A 20,542-nucleotide genomic window follows, 5' to 3' on the forward strand; every position below is an offset into this window, starting at 1 on the left:
GTCTCGAGGTCTTTAAAAGAAGGGACATGCTCAGAGTTTTTCAGCCACTCTCTGGAAGGATCTGGTGAACCAGGATGTCGGACAGAGTCTGGACCGAGCGCTCGAACTTCTGGTATTTCTGAATAATTTGCATTCTTTGTTAACTGTTGTATTTAAGGTCTTGTATGAAGTACTTTTGTTATCATTCTTTGTTAACTGTTGTATTTAAGGTCTTGTATGAACTACTTTTGTAATCATTCTTTGTTAACTGTTGTATTTAAGGTATTGTATGAACTACTTTTGTAATCATTCTTTGTTAACTGTTGTATTTAAGGTCTTGTATGAAGTACTTTTGTTATCATTCTTTTTTAACTGTTGTATTTAAGGTCTTGTATGAACTACTTTTGTAATCATTCTTTGTTAACTGTTGTATTTAAGGTCTTGTATGAACTACTTTTGTTATCATTCTTTGTTAACTGTTGTATTTAAGGTCTTGTATGAACTACTTTTGTTATCATTCTTTGTTAACTGTTGTATTTAAGGTCTTGTATGAAGTACTTTTGTTATCATTCTTTGTTAACTGTTGTATTTAAGGTCTTGTATGAAGTACTTTTGTAATCATTCTTTGTTAACTGTTGTATTTAAGGTCTTGTATGAACTACTTTTGTAATCATTCTTTGTTAACTGTTGTATTTAAGGTCTTGTATGAACTACTTTTGTTATCATTCTTTGTTAACTGTTGTATTTAAGGTCTTGAATGAACTACTTTTGTAATCATTCTTTGTTAACTGTTGTATTTAAGGTCTTGTATGAACTACTTTTGTTATCATTCTTTGTTAACTGTTGTATTTAAGGTCTTGTATGAAGTACTTTTGTAATCATTCTTTGTTAACTGTTGTATTTAAGGTCTTGTATGAACTACTTTTGTAATCATTCTTTGTTAACTGTTGTATTTAAGGTCTTGTATGAACTACTTTTGTAATCTTTGCTTTTAATAAATTCACTGTTTAAATTCTAACTTTTACTCTTCCTTGGATCAAACGAAAGCGCAGAACTCATCAGACAGGAAGGAGGATTGAGTTCACTTTAAGATGTAAAAACGTAAAAATAATTTAATGTTTCTGACACACGACTAACACTTCTCTTCTCTATCACTCTAAGTATAATTGTATTGTCTTAAGACACCCGATGATTGACGTTATATCCTTTTCCCCCCCATACAAATATTAACGAGAATTCGAAATCCAGTGTTTCAGAACCGTGTCATAGATCCTGAACAATAGGTGGTTCTGGCTCTAAAGGCTTCATCAGATCAATAACAACTTGAGTTTGTGTCTCTTCAAAGTTTAAACCTGTGCAACCTAAACTAAATGATAACAATCCTCAGCTCAATTAAACCCATTCGTCTGCTCACATTCACACTCATTGTGACCCACCATGTTGAGAGTGTTACGACCCACGGTTCCCACCGGTCGGATCCCTCTGGGCCCGTGTTCGAATACAGCACCATCGGACCTCCTGGTGGTCCAGAGCCAACCCCCGAGACGATCGCTGCACTCAAGAAGAATGACCTGCAGAGACCGAATAAAAGACACCCTAAGAAAATGACGAGGAACCTTTGTTTCTACAGTATATGTTGTTCCTGGCGATCACTCTGACGCTCGAAAATCTAAATTAAAAAAATGAGCATTTGTTTAAAAAAAATAGGCTAAAAACCTCTTGCTGTGTCAGTTTCTGGTTTTAATCTTCTGGTAACTTTAAAAGCTTCTCAGTAATTCATATCAAAACTCTCACCCAGTCTCACGCCTACTGCTGTAAAGTAGTTTAGTTTGGTCACATGACTCTCACCGAATCTCCCGGCGGGTCGTCCAGACAAAGTTATATATCGAAGTTAAAATAATAATTATATATTTCTACTGGATAAGCTGTGAATCTTCAACATTAAGCTATCATTACGAAAAAAAATATTGTTGATTTAAGATGTTGATTTCCAGACACAATGATATATATTGAACTATCAGTACCTTGTTTTATGTTTATACTACAAATCAGGAAGTACATCTTAAAATAGCCTCTATTTTCACCCATAATGTACACATTAATGTGTACAAGTTAAACAAACAGCAAGTACACCAATGAAACAATACAACTGTGAGTGTGCAGATGGGTACACGTGTTGTGCGGTCGTGAGTGTTATTTACCTTCGACACCTGAGGGCTCTTGCACAGGTAAAAAGATGCTGCCAACCCCCCGATCCCCCCGCCAAGCACTGCTACAGTTCTCATTGGCAAACTGCAAAGAGAAATGGGGATGAAGAAGAAACAACCTGGAATAAGTCAATTCATTGATGTGTGTGTGTGTGTGTGTGTGTGTGTGTGTGTGTGTGTGTGTGTGTGTGTGTGTGTGTGTGTGTGTGTGTGTGTATGGGGTGTAACAGTACAAAGTATATCTGTTGAGAAAGATATGGCAACAGTTGGTCTATCATGATTGTACGAGCCGAGCTCAAACCAAGACGGTAGTTTTCATTCGGTCATTCAGTGAAAACTTGATGGTTTCAGAATAAAAATCAATTGTTCAGCATCAATTTTTTTTATATATGTTGTTGTTTTATTTACTTGCCATTATTGCACATTCACAGCAATATAAACAAACACCCAGAGATAGAGGATGATCAGATGTAAAGGAGAAACTGCTCACACTAGAGCCTGAAAAATACATTTAAGCCGCAATGATTCATTTTATTTTGAAGGTTAACATGTTTTTAGTAAGTAATGACATACATCAAAATTCATAGGCGAGTTTTACTGTAGTTTAAATATGTTTTACACACGATATTTAGAATGAAATGTCACATCTAGAGGCAGTTTGCTTCAGAATAATAAAAAAAACAATCATTTTTTTTGGTTATTGCTGGAAGTATTGCTGAAAGTTTTAAGGATTCCAAACGAGTATAAACTTAAAAGCAATACTTTTTTTGTCCTGCCAACACAGAACTCGATGACAGGGACGAAAATAAGCAGGAATGGAGAATAAACCACATTAGTTCTTGTTTACAATTGTATATTTTTACCAACGGATGTTTGTGACCGGAAACCACCGTACGTGAGCATTACGTGACACTATGACAAAACACTCGTCTATACTACTTGTGACTCAGAGCATCTGAGTGAAATGTTGATTTAATAACAACACAAATCATGCATTAGACATTCAAATACATGTTACCTGTAGTCGTGCGGAGCGAATATAACGTGTTCTAGGAAAACATTGTACACAACGACGTAGCAAAATATTCCCAATATCTTTTCGTTCAGAAAATAGTGTGCGCCATTTAAAGAAGTGAAGGAGCTTTTTTTGTTTTGTTTGTTTGTTATCTTTTTTAGTTTTGACGCTGATCACATGCATTCATGTATTTTGTATTATTTTCACTCGTAAAGTAAGACTTTAACCCTTATTTGAGTTAAATTACGACGCGACATCTCTAGTATATCACGGTAGAATTGTGCCTGGACAGGTTTGTTACCGGTTTAGGCAAAACGCAAACTTTAATTAACTAACTTAATAGATTTAATCATTATTATGGGCTTTAATAAATCTAGTTTATCGTCGTCTCCCAAAAATAATTCGAAGCAAACTTGTATGCGTAAGTGTCACCGGGTGAATCTTCTTCTTCTTCACACAAAAAATGAGGCGTTTGATGAGAAAGTGTGGTTTCGCCATCTAGTGGCGAGGAAAAACACAACACAACAAAATATGTATGATGTAAGAAAATCCACTTCTTTTGTAAAAAATCTATAAAAAGCTTCTACCTTGAAATAGTATAACTTCTTTGTCACAAATTCATCCCAGAAACGTTTCGGCTCCTTCTGTTGGAGGATAAACCGACACTTATTTACGTACGGTTTACTTAAAGTTGAATCATTTTATTGAAATAAATCATTAAAAAAAGCAAGAATAAATGCAACCATATATTCATCTATATTAAGGTATATCCGATTTAAAAAAAATGTAATGACAAGAGAACTTAACCTGCTCAATGAAGGAGGACGATATCTATGAATTCGGTTCTTTTTGATCTTGTCATAGATATGCACCAATACGTGATAAACGTCAAATACTTTATATTTGAAGCATGATAGGATTTGTTTAATTTTGTTTTAGTGTGTGTCTATGTATTCAATATTTTTTCACATTATTATATCCTTATTCAACACTGTGTATTCTGTATTAAAATCATATTATATTGTTTCATAGTTCTTTTATGGTGAATATTTTTATTTAAGTGTGTGTGAAATCAAATAGTTCGATTTTTCTATGATTAACATGCAAATGTATTTATTTATTAGTTTTGTATTGAAATTCATCTTCAGGCCTCTAGAGGGAGGCAGCCAATACGTCCTAAAGACCGAGTGGACTCCAGCAGCTTTTAAATCTGGCGTTTGGACATATTAGTATTAGTTTTCTAAACTATTGAAAGCAGTTTAAACTCTTGTCACTTTTCCTGCGGTCTGTAAATTCTGCCACAACAGATTAAAGTACTCACTTCACTTAAACTACATTTAGTTTTTTTTACAGACTCATTTCAACAGAGATTCTAATTATTGTAGTTTTTTCCAAATATTTAGTTGATTAAGAAATAGAACACTGACATATCACATATACATAAGTACTCACCATCTTTGCTACGACCTTCACAACTGACCTTAAATGCTGTTTCCACTGATTGACCTTGATATGTTCCTACAACTTGACTTAAGTGCTTCTGTGGCACCTTCAGTTGATTGTGTGAGAACACACACCCGTCTATATAAGATCGCACTGCATGGACGACGTAGCCACGAAGTCCAAGGGATTGTCGGTAGACCTCCGAGACGGGATTATGACCCTTCCTTAGTGCTGGTCACCCCTCCAAACTGAGGGGAAGAAAGGCTTTTTTTTCCTGCGTTTTTCAGCAGCAGAAACTGGACTTGTCAGGATAGACTGGTGGATGAACGGAGCCGTTTACAGAAACATACTGGATGGAAACCTGGACCTCCGACTTTGTTCACGATTCACCTTTCAACAGGGAGAGCACACAGCAACAATAACAAAGAAAAAAAAGTGTGTGCAAGTCCTAGAGTGGTCCAGTCAGAGTCCTGCCCTGGACCCCATTGAGCATCTCTGGAAGGACCTTCAAGTTGCTTAAGTGTGCTAAGCTTGTGGAATCAAACAGGCTTGAGGCTGTAAATGCTGCCAAAGGTTTCTCAACTAAGTGTGAAATGAAGAGTGAATACTTGTGTGTTTTTTTCAAAATATGAAAATAACTTATTTCATGTTATTATTATGTGGTATTATGTGGAGTAATGAATACATGTTCAAATATGTCTTGTGTAGGGGTGAAGGGCCGTTAATACTTTCGGTATCGACTCCATCCTTGTTCCTACAGTGATCACAATGTATCGTATTGTTGCCCCTGTATTGTGATATCATATTACCAATACACTTATGCAAAGTTTTTAATGATTCAGGTAGAAAGTTAGAGCCGTTCACACCAACACTTCCTGAAAGTTTTGACCCTTCAAAGCCAGATCGCCAGTTTGTCAGGAGCCGAAATAGTGACTCGGTGACAATGGCGTGACGTTTAAAGCGATCTCTGCCATTTTTCTGTGGCACCGGTTGATAACTTTAGATCCAAGGGTTGCATTAGTGCTTCTCAATGATGACGATGATTTATAAAGATGCTGCAGGGGGAAGTCATCATTTCCCAGAAGGTGAGGCAGCGTTTAAATCCAAGGTTTTAGTAATTAAAGAGCAACAAAAGTTCATAATAGACTAAAAGGTAATGTTATGGCAACTGTAGATTGAATGTTAGCAGTAACTGTTGTTCTTCATATACATGTCTTCTGTTGTGTCATGTTGTGGTGCACGTGTGTGTGTGTGTGTGTGTGTGTGTGTGTGTGTGTGTGTGTGTGTGTGTGTGTGTGTGTGTGTGTGTGTGTGTGTGTGTGTGTGTGTGTGTGTGTGTGTGTGTGGGCTCCATGAGTGTTCAGTCAGGTTAGTATAGGAAGAAAAGCGGACATCTGTTGTTTGTTTGACTTTGGTGTGCAAAAGTATACTCTTTATTCTTATTATATATCCAACTTTATTTTTGCCCCAGACCCTCCCGTCCTCCCAACCCCCCATGACCAGCGACATTCCCTTGTCGCCAGTTACTGTCACTGTTACAATAGCCAATCAGAGCTCACCTGCAGAAAGAAGGCAACCAAACAAATAAGAGCAGAAAAAAGGGTTACTTTCAGTTTGTTTTTTCTTGTTAAATAGTAATAAATACATTGAGATGCAGTGGTTCTTACTTTATCCTTTTTCTCTTAAGCAGAAGGGTTAAAAAGTTTTTTTTATTTCTGTTTCTATTTTTTATTTCTTTATTGATCTGTGTTGGATCTTTAGCAGCAATCCGGACCAGTTGTCATGATGACTAGCAGCACAGAGAGGAGGAGCGTCTGGAGGAGAAACACACCAGGAGGAAGAGGGGTGGAGGGAGAGGAGAGCAGAAGAATGAGGGGAGAATGAAAAAGTAGATCCCAGTGAGTGCCAGGAAGGCATTAGTGTCCCATTATCTTCTCTCCCAACACACACACACACACACACACACACACACACAAACACACACCATCCCGATGCAGGGAAGCTTTGAGCTTCAAATAAAAGATTTGTAAAAGACACCAGAGAAAAAGCCACAAGTCCTGATTACATAGTGTTGTGGTCTTTCTGGACCAGACTTCACCTGCCGTACGTCTGTGTGCCTATGTGTGAGCGACACTCACTCTGACTCGTGTGACCGTGTGCTCTGGGCCCAGTCCTGCCTCCACGTGGAGGGAAATAAAAAATAAAAAAAAAGGCATGAATCCTCTCTTCTTCGTTCTTCTTCATTCTCCTCCTCCTCCTCCTCCTCTCGAGGCTCAAACAACCAAGTAGAACACACAACTCCTCAAAACACAGGAAAAAAAAAAAAAATCAAATAATAACAATAATAAGAATAAGAAACTTGTCACAATCATTCCTTTCAGTTACAGTCGCATCAGAACACAAAAAAACTATAACCAGATAAAAGAAGAGTTTTCCCAGAATCCTCCTCTTTGCTCCTCCTCCAAATCCTCTTCCTCCTCTCATGCAGTACAAACTGTCTCCTGCAGCACAAAGTTCATCTCTTTGTCTCTGAACTCTGGCTGGATGTGTGTAGTTGTAGTTAAAATTGTATGGCTTTAGGGCATGGTTCAGGTTTTATCAAGAGTTGGCCGGCCCCTCGTCTGAGTCCGGCCTCCCTCTGCCCCCTGCAGCGGGGTTATTGTTGTTGGAGGCAGGGTAGTAGTCCTCAGGGGGCGGGGCTTGCGGCCCAGGGGCGGTCGGAGCCGTCCGAGTCCGGAAGGCCGACAGTCCCATGGGCAGGGCGAGGGGCAGGGAGGCCGATCCAAACTGAGAAGCCTCCATGGAAGACACCGCCCCCAGGTGGTGCAACCCTAGGGACACGCCCACATCCATGCTGTCACTCATTTGGGGCGAGGATCCCTGCTGGCCGCCTCCTCCGCCGATGCCCGTCTGCCCGCCCTGCCGCAAGCTGCGCCCGCCGTTCCCGTGGTGAGAGTAAGTCGGGTGGGGATGATGGGGCGGGTCCAGGAAGTGGCGCTGGTGTTGTTGGGAGGCGGCCGGCTTGTGGAGCAGCAACTGGGTGTATGCTGGGTCCTGACCCCCACCTCCACCATCACTACCCGGCCACATCCTCATCTGCTGCTGGGAGGGAGCCTGCAGGGGAGTCAACACCTCAGAGTCACGTTTACTTCTGCCGGGTTGAACCTTCTCCACTCTTTAATGTAAAAACATTTTCTCTAAGGTCGACGCAGCCTTGACCAGGGGTGTGTAATGGCAAGAATCTGGTGACATGATGTGTATCACAATACTAATACATGTTGTGATATACGGTGCTGCTGGCGTCGACTGCATGTATAGAATTATTGTAAATTAAAAAACAACACAGTTTGTTTATCATAAATGCTCGTTTAGATTGACATTGTCATTATTTACGGGATGTGTTTTGTCACGATTTTGTTTTTATTTTTTTTGGTTGTTTTGTTTTTATTTTGTGTTTTAGTTTTTTTTAATCTTTTCTGTTAATTATACAAGTATGTATCTTTACATCTTTTCATATTTCTTTATAAATATACTGTATATGTTTGAGTGTGTGTGGATAAATATATACTTTTATTTTTACAGCTGCAAAAATGTTATTTCCCTTCTTCTGATGGACATTTTCTTCTTTCATATTTTTTATTTTGTCTGTGTATCGTTCCATTTACACTGTTGAGCTGTACTAAAAAAAAAAAAATAAACAAACATCTTAAAAAACAAAACAAAAAAACAGCACAGTGCTGTTAAATATTGATACAATATTATGAAAAAAAAGAGTATCGCATTATTTTAAGGTGTGTCAATATTTTCTTATATGGTTGCTCTACCCCTGACATGGTTCACATGGTTATGAGAACCCTTTGACTAAGGAGGTCAGTGTTGAAAAATGTCATATTTACATGACAGAACTCCAGTTAATAGTGCTTTGCACTGGAAGTTGATGAATATCTTGCTCTGTGTGTGTAAATAAAATGACCTGCTAGCACTAAAAATAGAATAAATCTGTTACAAGCTTTCAGTGACTTTTTAAAAGGAGCAACATGTAGCTTCTGAGTGAATGTGTGTACCTGAGGGCTGGTCATCTCGTAGTCTGAATGTGTAACAGCAGAGTTGTAGTAACGGTTACTGTAGCGGTAGTTGCGGTTGTCGTTGGAAGAACCACTAGAGCCCCCTGGAGGTTAAAGAACGTACAGCTCAAGTTACAACTTTGGACAGCAAAGTGGCAACTAACAACAAGGAACTCATTATTTCAAATTTAAACATTGCTTATATATAGCATTCTCTCTCTGGATTACCATAACGTTGAAGAAAAAACTGTTATTCACAAATATTACATCCTACTAAATGTATATAAGCCTATTGGTATAAATGTTATGTGACCAGAGGAACGTTGTGGTTCTCGTACCAGAGCTAGACACAGAGCTAGTCGTGGAGGTTGAATGGGAGTGGTCCATGGCAGGAGAAGTGGATGTTGATGAACTAGTGTTGGTTCCTTCGTCTGTCGTCTTCTTGAAGAAATTGTGCTGCAGAGCGTAGAATGGCGTGATGCGACTTTTCGGATCGTAGTCCAGCATGCGCAGGATCAGGTCTGTCGGAGCAGATCAAGCATGTTAGTGGGGAGGAACAGGTGATGAAATGGTCATTGAAATAGATTCAGATGTTGGGGATGATTACAGGGTTAGTTCACCCAACATTTGAATTAGTCTTATATTCTACTCAACTCATGTTGACTAAAGGTTTCAGATTATTTTTAATCACTTCACTTTTGGAGTTATAGACAAAAATGCATGTTCCTTTTTAAACGTAGCAACTGATGCTCAGTTTCATCCAACTACCTCTGTGTTGCTTTTCTGTAACAACAACTTGTATTGAAGCTTTTACACGAGGAATTCAGAGTTTTTTTTAATATATTTTTAACTATACTTTAATATAGCTTGTTTTTAGTGCACGCTAACTAGCCATAAGTGTAACTCTTGAGCGTGAACACTGACACTACCAATGCGTTTGAGGATAAACTTTTAGAGCCGAGAGACCTGGAGCTTCAACTACAATTCTTTTTTAAATATACAGACTTTTCTTTTTTTTTTAACGTTTTATTGTTAAACAATTCCTCATGTCGAGGATTTTTTTTTCAAGTGTGTGTGATGAAGACATTTTTGCCTACAACTCTAAACAAGAACGGATTACTCAGAAAAGAATCCCAACCTTTAGTTAACATTGGGGGGGGGAATAGAAAATGAGTGGCATTTTACTTTTGGGTGAACTAACCCTTTAAGTTAAATCAAAGTCAAGTGGACATGTCATCATGTGACTTGTCAAAAGGTTAAAACTACAAAAGAAACAAGTCCTACCACACCGTATGGAATTTAAATAAAAACGACATTATTTTATCATTATTGATTGTTATTTTATCATTATATGTGTTTATGTATTTTTACCTTTAAACTTTAAGTAGTCGCAGGGGGCGTGCCCTGGCTCTCCTGCCCTCCGGCCCCCAGGACCTCCAGTCTCCACACCCAGAATTTCATGAAGACGTCGTGTGGCTGGTGGCTTATACTCCTGCAGAGGCACGAGAATTGGATTCGAGCCGCATCAACAACGTCACAACTGTCCGTCACAACACAAGTACCTTCTTAACGTCCTTGTTTTTCTTCACCGTCCACAAACCATCCGACAGTTTGTCAAAATACTTCCTCGCTTTCGGAGCTGCATCCAGCATGTGGCTGGGAGGGACGCCCAGGACCTCAACAATCTTATTCATCTGGTCGACCTACACACACACACACACACACACACGTCAATATACATTCATTGAAAAAAACAAAGCTCCTGAAATATAGCTGGCAGCCAACCTCATTGGAACCGCTGAAAAGGGGTTCTCCAGTGTGCATCTCTACCAGGATGCATCCTAGCGACCACATGTCGATGGCCAGGTCATAGGGCATTCCCAACAGGACCTCAGGGGATCGGTAGAACCGGCTCTGGATGTACTGGTAGATCTGAGTGGGGAAGGACAACGATGTAGTATATTAAGACAAACTGTTTTCACGCACCTTACATAAGCTCACTTTGAACAAAAAATGTACCCCTTAATTTACTTATATTCATGATACAGCATTTTGTTCCCTATTGTAAAAACCTTTGAACAAAGATATGAGGTCGTTGTCCTCCATCAGCTAAAAACAATCAATAATAGGTGTTAATAACATCAACTTACCCTCTGACCAAGCTGGCATGATGATCCAAAGTCTACTATTTTGATGGCAGATCTCTTGGGATTACAAAGCAGGATGTTCTCTGGTTTCAGATCGCAGTGGATGATTGACAGCTCCGGAGTGGCCAGAAATAATAAAGCTTTGAGAAAAAAAGGAAGTAATTGATTAGGAGCAGGTCCATTATCATAGTACAACCTTTTCTCGGAGCGCAACGCCACATGAAAGCTTAGTGTCAACTAAGGTTTAACACAACTAAAAATGTTTTCTTGCTCGTCAGGTTATGATCAAAATATTCCTCTTGGTCACCACGTCAACGGAATTAAACTTCTCATGATGCCTGGGATCACCTCAGTATTCTCACATTCAAGTTGGAAGTGGTTGGTCTGGGCGGAGGACAATGAAGGCTGGTACCACAACAGTAGTTTGATGGATAGATACTTATTTAATTGCACCACATACAGAAAAATAAAAGTATGCTAATGTTTGCCCTTTTCCAGATTCATCATATTTTATTTATTACATCAAAAAACAGACTTTATGACAAATTAATGAAACAAGTTCTTCTAATCTGGTCTCTTCACCAACGGTTTATCCAGCATCTAAACTTATTTTTCACACATATTTCTTACTTTTAAACACAGGACACTAGAGGTGACCCTAGTTACTTATTAACAGTCATCAATTAATATTATGATTATATTTCTCTATCAGTAACAATTCACTGTGTTGTATTATTTTGGTATAACACCTAAAAACTATAAATAACATATTTAACATTTGCAGATTAGGTTTCCCCTCCGTTTATAGTATGTTAACAATTGATATCTTAAATTGATCTGCATTACAAATTTCGAGACCAAATTAAATATGTATATCCTACCTCTTTTCCCTTTAAACTGTTTTTTTCAATCTAAATTATTTGAATTCTTAACCATTTAATTTACTCTTCATTCTTTTGGTATTTACCTATAAACTTTGGTTAATCTATTAGCTATAATCATGATGATGTATATCTCTCATTTGATTTCAATCTAGTCTTTAGTCCCGACATGGTAAAAAAAAAAAAAACTTTAACGTGCACTGACAGACTGACTTCAGTGTGTGTAAATGTGTGTAAATGTGTGTGTATATACCTGTACAGAGTTGCTGTGCGAATTTCCTGGTGAGATTTAGGGAGACGCCCCTAAAGTTGGTATTCCTCAGAAGATCATATAAGTTGTAACTTAATAACTCAAATACCAAACACAGATGGTTCCTAAACATAAAGTGACGCTTCAGGTGGACTGCGAAGGACATAAGAGAGGCAGTGTTACAATCATTCAAATCAAACTACTGATCATCAAACCATCTTACCTATGTAGTATTTCATCTCTGTGTCATGCTTGTTCATGAGCTCCAGAAGTCTTAGTTCAATCTGTGCCTGGTTTAGAAACGCTTTTTTGTTCTTGATGATCTTAATGGCAACCCATTCCTGCTCGTGGTGGTCGTAAGCTTTCACCACCTGAAGAATCAACACAGGAATATATCAAGGGAAGAAAAACAACAAATACTGTTTACATTTTATTAATACCTGAAGAATCTGTCTAATGAATTATTTTCAGTTACTATATCAGACACTTGTTCTAGTCCAGTTTATCCTTCCATGTTGTCATCCAAATTATTATTTAATTATTTACCATTTTTAAATAAAATAGAGTATGAGACTGAGTGAGCAAAGCCTCACCAATAAGGGTGATTTATGTAGAAGTAGAAGAATATGGACAAAGCCTTAACCATTTCCGTACTTTAATATTTGGTTAGGATAAAATCACTTCAGAAAGTAACTATATATAGAATCTGTGTGATATTACTTCTAAGACAACCTTGGATTGAACAGTGTGAAGAGTATTTTCATTTTTGTCGTGAACGCAGAAGCAGAGGCACCCACCTGTCCGAAGGAACCCTTCCCAATAAGTGAGTCTATCTCATAGCGGTCCAGCCACTTTTCCCCATTTTTAACAATGTAGTCATAATTGTCATCGTCATAGCCATCGTTGTAGACTTTTCTCTCCTTCTTGGTGCTGCTGTCCTCTGGAGGGACCTGCTGGGCCCGTCGCTTCTTCTTGGTATAGTACACCTGTGCGGGGAACAACCATCATCACCAGTCCGTATGTCATGTCGGGCCACTCCCACACGAACAGTTCTTACCTCATTGATGTGCTTATAAGTTTTGATGAGGTCAACGGAGAGTTTCCTTAAAGGGGCACTGGCAGGGTCTCTGAAACTTGGGGGGATTCTCCGCTGGAGTATGGTCATATCAGACAGCACCTGTAACAACGAACAAGTTAGCACAGCTGAGCAGAACATTGACGACCAGAGATCACTATGATTGATGTTTTTTTTACTACTATTGATGTTTTTTACTATTATTGATGTTTTTTACTAGTCTTGTTCAAATGACTGGCCCACTAAAGTCTTTCATGTGGTCCAAGTCACTCATTTATTCTAAATTGAGATTTTCCCAATATATTTGCAAACACTGGAAGGTATGAATTGATTGAAGGGTTTGTCTTAGTGTTTCTTTTCCTTTGTACCTGCATTAATCCAGTTACAATTTTGATGAATCAGCTTTTTTTTATATTGACGGTTGATTATTGTGGGATAATTTGGTTGAAAAAAAAAATCCCTATCATGGCCAACTAATGATATGCAAGTAAATCTCAGTCATTGTTTGATATCCCAAATTACTTTCTGGTGGCTTCTTTTAAATTTAAAATAAATAAAGTACTAGTGAAGTATACACAATTAATTTGATACTCTCAGACACCCCGGTAAATATATTTTGACATATCCCAAAACATTTCAATCTAACTGAATGAGCCTTAAAAAAAATGTTCGATAGATGATTCACAAAAGTTGAGGGTGTTTTATTCCACATGGAACTTTCCATGTTTTATTTATGGCAAACAAGAGGACCGACTTCTCTACAGCCTGGTCCCGGTTTCACAGTGTGAAGCACCCCTGCTGGAGTGTGCCAGGTAGAGTTGGCAGGAGATGGCATGTGTTGGGTCACTTGCTAAAATCTGAGACGGACAGCTGCACTTCTAAAGCCACTTGGCTCGGCTCCCAAATTGCAACCCTCCTCTCGGTGAGAGCACCGGTCGACGGGCTGAGACTAAAGGAAGGAACATGAGGGGACGACCCCTGCTCTACGGGTTCATCCCATGTGCAGCGCGAGCCCAGGTTTGCTCGTCTCCGGCTCCTTTACAATTTGTCCGCTTTTTTTTTTAACAACTACGTCTGTACTTCTGCAAATCTAAATGAAGTTTGGTCGTATATGGCAGCGTGTGCTCATATAAGGTAAAGCCTGTGGGGATGTCACTTTTATGGAAAAATCTTCCGATACTATTGATTGGCTTGGTGTGTTTTTTATTGTTTGTCAAGATAAAAATGAAGTTTTTAAATCAATATTGTGCAAGATCTATTAAAAAAAAATGTTTTAATTGTTTCCAATCCATTTGTAGTTCAAATAAAGAAATACTCCTGAAGGCAGGGAGGAAGAAACCCATACTGGTATTTTTAATTTTTAATTTAATTTTTTTGATTCTAATGCCTCTTAAAATGATCTTGGACCTCTTTTTTTACACATCAGTACGTGTCCGTTTGTACAAAACGATGTTTTCATTGAAATATTTACTATAGAAAATGCGCTTGAGCCCCGCCCATTGCAGGGTGTGATCTCAGCTGGTTGGAGGATGAGTGAAGTCAGGAGAGTTGGGTTTTCACATTGCCCTTTAAGCAACGTTTGGCAAGTCACTTTTTATTTTTATTGAACAGTGTAAAGAATATTTTCATTTTTGTTGTGAACGCAGAAGCAGAGGCACCCACCTGTCCGAAGGAACCCTTCCCAATAAGTGAGTCTATCTCATAGCGGTCCAGCCACTTTTCCCCATTTTTAACAATGTAGTCATAATTGTCAAGTCACTTTTTATTAAAAATCTGTTTAGCAAATATTCTTCTAATTGATACTTCAAATTGCAGTGAGAATAACGGTTCATAATCAACATCGTTTTGTCACTTTTGACAATCGGGGTCAACCGGGGAAATTTAAAGGGGTCAACTTCTTTTTATGTAATTGTAACATTTATTATGAGTTCTGACATGATGAAAAGTCACCCACATTAGAAAGAAAATGCGGGTGAATGTCCGACCCGGAGTCGGAGATAGATGTAGGGGCTGCGTTACCTGCTGCTGCTCGGCCATGGAGTGGATGGAGCTGAAGGAAGGGTGTGTATGTGTGTGCTGGCTGGTCATGGCTGGCTCAGCGAGGGAGAAGCCCTGGGCAGTGGAGGAGGAGGAGGAGGAGGAGGAGGAGGAGGAGGAGGTGGGCGGACATCCTGAGCTGCTTACACCTGAGAGAGGAGCGAGAGAGAGGGAGGTGATTAGAGAAGGAATACCCAAACAATCCCAATCGTTCACCGACAGATTCACCCAGAGATTGACTGGAGCTGTCGAAGAAACCACAGCCAAAAATAAAATAAAACGGAAAACCAAGATGCATATTTTTTAGTAAATAGTTTACCTGTAACTTAACTACTACAACACTATCATTGTGGATGAGTCATTGTTTATCTGAAATATATTTTGGCTTTTCTAACAAACTATACCCTGCAATAAAAGACATTTGTCAAGTGTTTTAACTTGTTTGCCGTATAGAAAGCACAGACCAGACCTCATGTATCTCACTTAGTAGTCGTATTAGTTGTTAAGTTAATTTGACACAAGTCAGTTTCTTCAACTATGAAGGTTTTCACTTCCTATAACTTGCATTTTACCTGAGATAGGTATGTACGTCATTATTAAGTTAAGCTGGTTGTATAGTATAATCTTCTTTTGGTCATAACCTAAAATGTGTGACCACAGATGAGATGAGGAACATGGCTTTCCTCTACATGAAAGAATGTTATATGATTTTTGAAATTAAATTAAAACAATCTAAAACTTTCTCTGCCACTTTAGCCAAATAAATCAATAGTTCAATAATCATTTTATTCATTCCAGAGGATATTTATTATGTGTTTTTTGTCATTTCTCTGTATATAGTTATGCTGTGTTTTTGTTTGGCGATTTGATCAGCCTTGAATAAAAGGTCAATGCCTTTTTAAACTTAGTCCTATTGGTCGCACAAAAACTGGGGAAACTCTTATAAATGTGTGGAAGAAAACATTATATTTTTGGGTACAAAACGTATTAAAAAATGCTATTGGTCTTATCTTTTGGTTATTTTTGAAAATATATATATAATAATTATTCTCTGTGCCATATTCTTGTTAGTTTAAGACCATAACTATAAAAAATGATTTTTAAAAAGTATTTAAAAGAGCCTTTCCTAGCTAGAGAAACATCAGCCCATCACCTTAGCTTGATGATAATGCTGGTGATAACAATGAGTTGGTACTGAGGAAAAAAAAGGCAGATCACATACAGTATAAGGTTTCAACTATGTAGTGTATAAACATGTTTGTAGTGTATAAACTAAATGTCATAGAACTATTCTGAGGAAAAATGTGTTGAATAAACTCTGTTAGACTCTAGTCGTGCATGACTGGCCTGCTTACATGACGCTGCTGGAGGACGAGCGAGAATATCTGCCTAGTACTGAGAAATCTGCTCCGTCTCTTTAAGAGCCCGAAAAGCACTCAGAGAACTTCCTTACTCTGGCATCCCCCTTCTCGCACTGCCATTGGCCGTGGCCCCCTCTTTCTCTATCAGCTGATTTGCTGCTGGTATCTAAGGGCTGGCTGGCCACCTCTCTATAAATAAACCCGATGCTGTCTCAGCAACCAGCCCACAATACTCATTAGCTGCCTCGCTCCCTCCTCTTCCGCCTCTCCGCCGCTCGCCAAGTGGCTTCCAATAGCAAGCCGAGCTCTCGCGAGCGGTTCTGGTGGACTCTCCCCTAGCAACCCAACCCACCCTTCCAGCCTCTCTCTCTCTCTCTCCATCTCCTTTTCCCCCCATCACGCTTCGTGCTTTCTCAAAACTCTCCAAGCTCCGATTCTACATTCTGTTGTCATGTATCCATCTTTACATTGTCACTGCAGTGCTCTCGCCTTCCTCCCCCCCCAGACTGCATCCATGTTCTCTGTTACCCCCAACATCTCTGGCAACTGTGGCGTGAATATGTTTAATGACACGACAGTATTAGTCCAACACTGGCGTCACTATAGGCGGTGAATCAAAACACAACAGAGTCCTGCTTCCTGCTGATATCAAGGTGATCAACAAACACAGGGGGGTTCTCATCATACATATATATATAAACATGACTTAAGTGTGGAAACACACACACACACATATATATATATATATATATATATATATATATATATCCAATTAATTTAATAATTTTGTCTGTATAAGTATAACTTTTTTGAAAGCCTGTGAATGGGCACTATCAAACTAATGAAAACTATCAAACTAATGAAAACTATCAAACTAATGAAAATACACTGAATGTCACACTGTTGTGTCTTTGAATAAAAAAGTATGCCTTTTTATCCAGGTAATTAAACGGTTGTTAACAGCCAACTTTTCATGTCATAAAGCAACTGTTAATTCATTTAATTTCAGTCTACAAAAAGCTTGTATCGCCGTCAAGAACGGCACCGACGACGTGCTGCTATATATACACTCGTAACTAACAAAATGGGGCAACAGTCAAAGAGAGACGGTGGTTGAAGGACAACAAACGACTGGATCAAGTGTGATCACGAGTTCTGCGAAATGAAGTCCTTGTTTGAAGTGGTTTCCCTCAGCAGATGAAACACAACGTCATAGTGGGGAACACCTGCTTCACTGCTTTCAACTTTACATTTGGACCGTTTCACACAGACTACAAAGACCTCTGCCGTCACAAATCCCAAAGGACCTACACCTTGGATCAAGGTCCTTCCATTCGGGGGTCACACAGAACTTTGTCATAGAGGAAACTCAGTTGGGAATGACAAAAACTCATTGGTCCTGGCTACAACAAAAGTTCTTGTTTGCATTGTATTGAGGGTGAGCAACACATAATATGAAGTCAGAAGGTTTGCCATCCATTCCAAGAACACTCTCAGTAACTGTGATGCCAAATCAACCTGAACAGCTCCCAAGATGCTTTGCTGCCCAGCCACACAACTTTCTATCAATACCTTTTTTAAAGTGGACAGACATCATGTGAGTTAACAGTTGTGATGGCACCATAAGTTCAGACGCTGCTGTAATAAGTGCTGCCACCAAGTTCTACAGTTATGTAGAAGCCAAATTGCTGCTTCATTTATACTAGTTGTTGGTATAGTGTGAATAAAGTTAAGTATCATTCATGACTAGGGTTGTCACAAGAACCGATCCTACCCAATAAGTACCAACAGGCTAAAAACACAACAGTACCAGATTTTTTTTTGGTAGTTCTCATTAGAACTGACGTATATTACATTATATTAATATTATATGACAGTATATTTGTGAGCGCGCCAAAGTAAAACCATCTTTAAAACAATGGCTTCTGCTATTTCAAGTTAAAACAAGACACCTTATAATGGTCAGACTCGCATTTTGAAATACTTTCTATACTCTGCGGCTGAATGTGGAGTCATTATTAACCTCAAAACCTGTCTTGCGAATGGTTTTAGTTTAGTTTAGAAATTGAACTTTCAATCTCACCAAACACTTGAAAGACATTTATTGTAACATTATGAGATGCTTCTTGAGTGTTGCTGAGCCCATGTTATTTCGAAATAAAACTTTTCCTTTACAGTATCAGTCGGATGACACTGACCAAAAGCAAGGGGGTCACAAGAATCTTTGAAAGGCAAAGAAAATGTGCCTCTACTTGAAGGTTAAAATGTATAATATTTGTTTTTTGTTTTTTTTATTGTGTCTATCTATAAGGAAAAATATCTATTTTAACATGATCATTTTGAATGTAAAATGACAGATTGTTGGTTTTGTTATTTAATAAAGTTGTGTACTTAAAAGTAAAGGATCCTTTTTTTATACTATGGTATCGAAAGGTATTAAAGTAAAAATAAAATGTACTGTTATTGGTATTGACTACTGAAATTTCGGTATCATGACAACCCTACTCATGACTGCAGCTTGTTACAATGTTTAACATACACGTTCAATGGAAATATGGAAACACACTCTGAGAGAAAGATTTCCTCACTGAACCTGGAACATCTATTCATTTATAATGAAACAGTGCATCATTGCTGCTGCTCTGCCCTGCAACAGAACTTATGATACACTGACAACAACTGGAGATCTATGGAGCCACTGAAAAAATTATCAGCTGTGTTTATTCAACATAAATGTATTTAAATAAATGATGTATTCATTAATTAAGATATTTTAAATATATATTTAAAACATCATATATATAAATATATATATATATATATGTTTCAATGCGTGACTCAGACGGTAGACTGTGCCTTATAGTCCAAACAATAATGATAAATTAAGTTGTGTGATTTCTGTTATGTTTAAAACAAGACAGAATCATCTTACCGGACCTTAATGTGATTTTTTACCCACCAATTGCCCACCTCTGGCTTAAACCATAGCAAGACATACTAGTCTTACCAAACTGACAATGTTTTTTTTTAATCAAATCAGAGTTTGCCTTAGACTGATTTCTATCTAATGACACAACTCATTTTTAAATTAATGAATTACCATTCATGTGTTTTTTTTCTAATTATTATTATTATTTTACTATTATATCCTCTTTACCTTCTCCCTGACCATATCAAAAAGGTACACACTTGTCCTTGAAATATTATCAGCCAACCATGATGTAACGCTATGGCCAACTGAAATAATAGCAACAGGTTTGTTGTATTTAAAGGTACTGCTGCTAGATAAACACCTTGAATCACATCAGTGGTTATTATTACCAATCAAAGCTCGTGTTACATGTAATAAAGATGTTGAGAAATTGTACCTCAGTTGTCATTTTTGTTGTGCTTTCATCAACATCAACCGTTATTGATCCTCTCTTTCCAGGTTTGTTCTTCTTCCTCCTGTTACGTTTTGATTTGTTTGCTAGCATACTGAAGAACTATAAGTCCGTTTAAATCCTTTGGAAGCATAATTAATCATGACTCATTCTGAAAAAACAAAAATCTAAAGTTTGATGGCATCTAGCCTTTTTTAATAAAACATCATCCAAAGCCTTTATATGTCATCGACCCATGCTTGACTCGTCTTTCGTGATATCATGTGCGAAGGATTTATTTGCTAAACAGAAGTTTATCATTATTTATGGTTCATATAAAATATTTCTCCCGAGTCAGATTCAGTAAGAAAACAATCCTAACTGGTTATGGGTTTTGTTAACCTATTCAGAATATAAATAACATTGGGCTTATTAGTTACATCCAATTGGCAACAGTTGCGTTAAGTATTACATTTGCGTTAAAACCTAACCTATAATTGTTAAAAAAAATATCTGTTAGGGTAAATTATTATCAGTCATTTCTTTACATTTTGGAAAAATTCATTTTATTTTACCATAAAGACAAAATACTGCCTAAATGAAGTCCTTGATCTCATAGTTAGCTATTTTACAAGGCCATAATGAACTATATAACTATATAACCATACAAGACATCTAAGAGATGAACGATGCTGCGTCACAAAGGTTAAGAGTGACCGCA

The 20,542-nt window shown here is 38.0% G+C and overlaps 2 protein-coding genes across 3 annotated transcripts in view; both read right to left on the reverse strand.

Annotated features, from left to right (window-relative positions):
• Positions 1-3,607, reverse strand: part of ppox (protoporphyrinogen oxidase) — a 12,955-nt gene extending 9,348 nt beyond the window's left edge. Inside the window, exons 1-3 of the mRNA XM_087805511.1 lie at positions 3,205-3,607; positions 2,181-2,271; positions 1,416-1,550 (exon numbers count right to left, since the gene is read on the reverse strand). Of these exons, the coding sequence (XP_087661637.1) occupies positions 1,416-1,550; positions 2,181-2,264 (219 nt within the window). The 5' untranslated portion in view covers positions 2,265-2,271; positions 3,205-3,607. The remainder of the gene's footprint in view (positions 1-1,415; positions 1,551-2,180; positions 2,272-3,204) is intronic.
• A 2,740-nt stretch (positions 3,608-6,347) lies between these two features.
• Positions 6,348-20,542, reverse strand: part of dyrk1b (dual-specificity tyrosine-(Y)-phosphorylation regulated kinase 1B) — a 34,769-nt gene continuing 20,574 nt past the window's right edge. For both annotated transcript variants that reach the window (XM_087804939.1, XM_087804937.1), the window contains exons 2-13: positions 15,081-15,247; positions 13,044-13,163; positions 12,784-12,972; positions 12,210-12,357; positions 11,990-12,139; positions 10,859-10,995; positions 10,494-10,640; positions 10,271-10,411; positions 10,080-10,200; positions 9,047-9,229; positions 8,709-8,812; positions 6,348-7,758 (exon numbers count right to left, since the gene is read on the reverse strand). In XM_087804939.1, the coding sequence (XP_087661065.1) occupies positions 7,243-7,758; positions 8,709-8,812; positions 9,047-9,229; positions 10,080-10,200; positions 10,271-10,411; positions 10,494-10,640; positions 10,859-10,995; positions 11,990-12,139; positions 12,210-12,357; positions 12,784-12,972; positions 13,044-13,163; positions 15,081-15,149 (2,025 nt within the window). In that variant the 5' untranslated portion in view covers positions 15,150-15,247 and the 3' untranslated portion in view covers positions 6,348-7,242. The remainder of the gene's footprint in view (positions 7,759-8,708; positions 8,813-9,046; positions 9,230-10,079; positions 10,201-10,270; positions 10,412-10,493; positions 10,641-10,858; positions 10,996-11,989; positions 12,140-12,209; positions 12,358-12,783; positions 12,973-13,043; positions 13,164-15,080; positions 15,248-20,542) is intronic.

This window comes from Callionymus lyra, chromosome 13, assembly GCF_982586985.1.
Source record: "Callionymus lyra chromosome 13, fCalLyr1.hap1.1, whole genome shotgun sequence".
Lineage (NCBI taxonomy): Eukaryota > Metazoa > Chordata > Actinopteri > Syngnathiformes > Callionymidae > Callionymus > Callionymus lyra.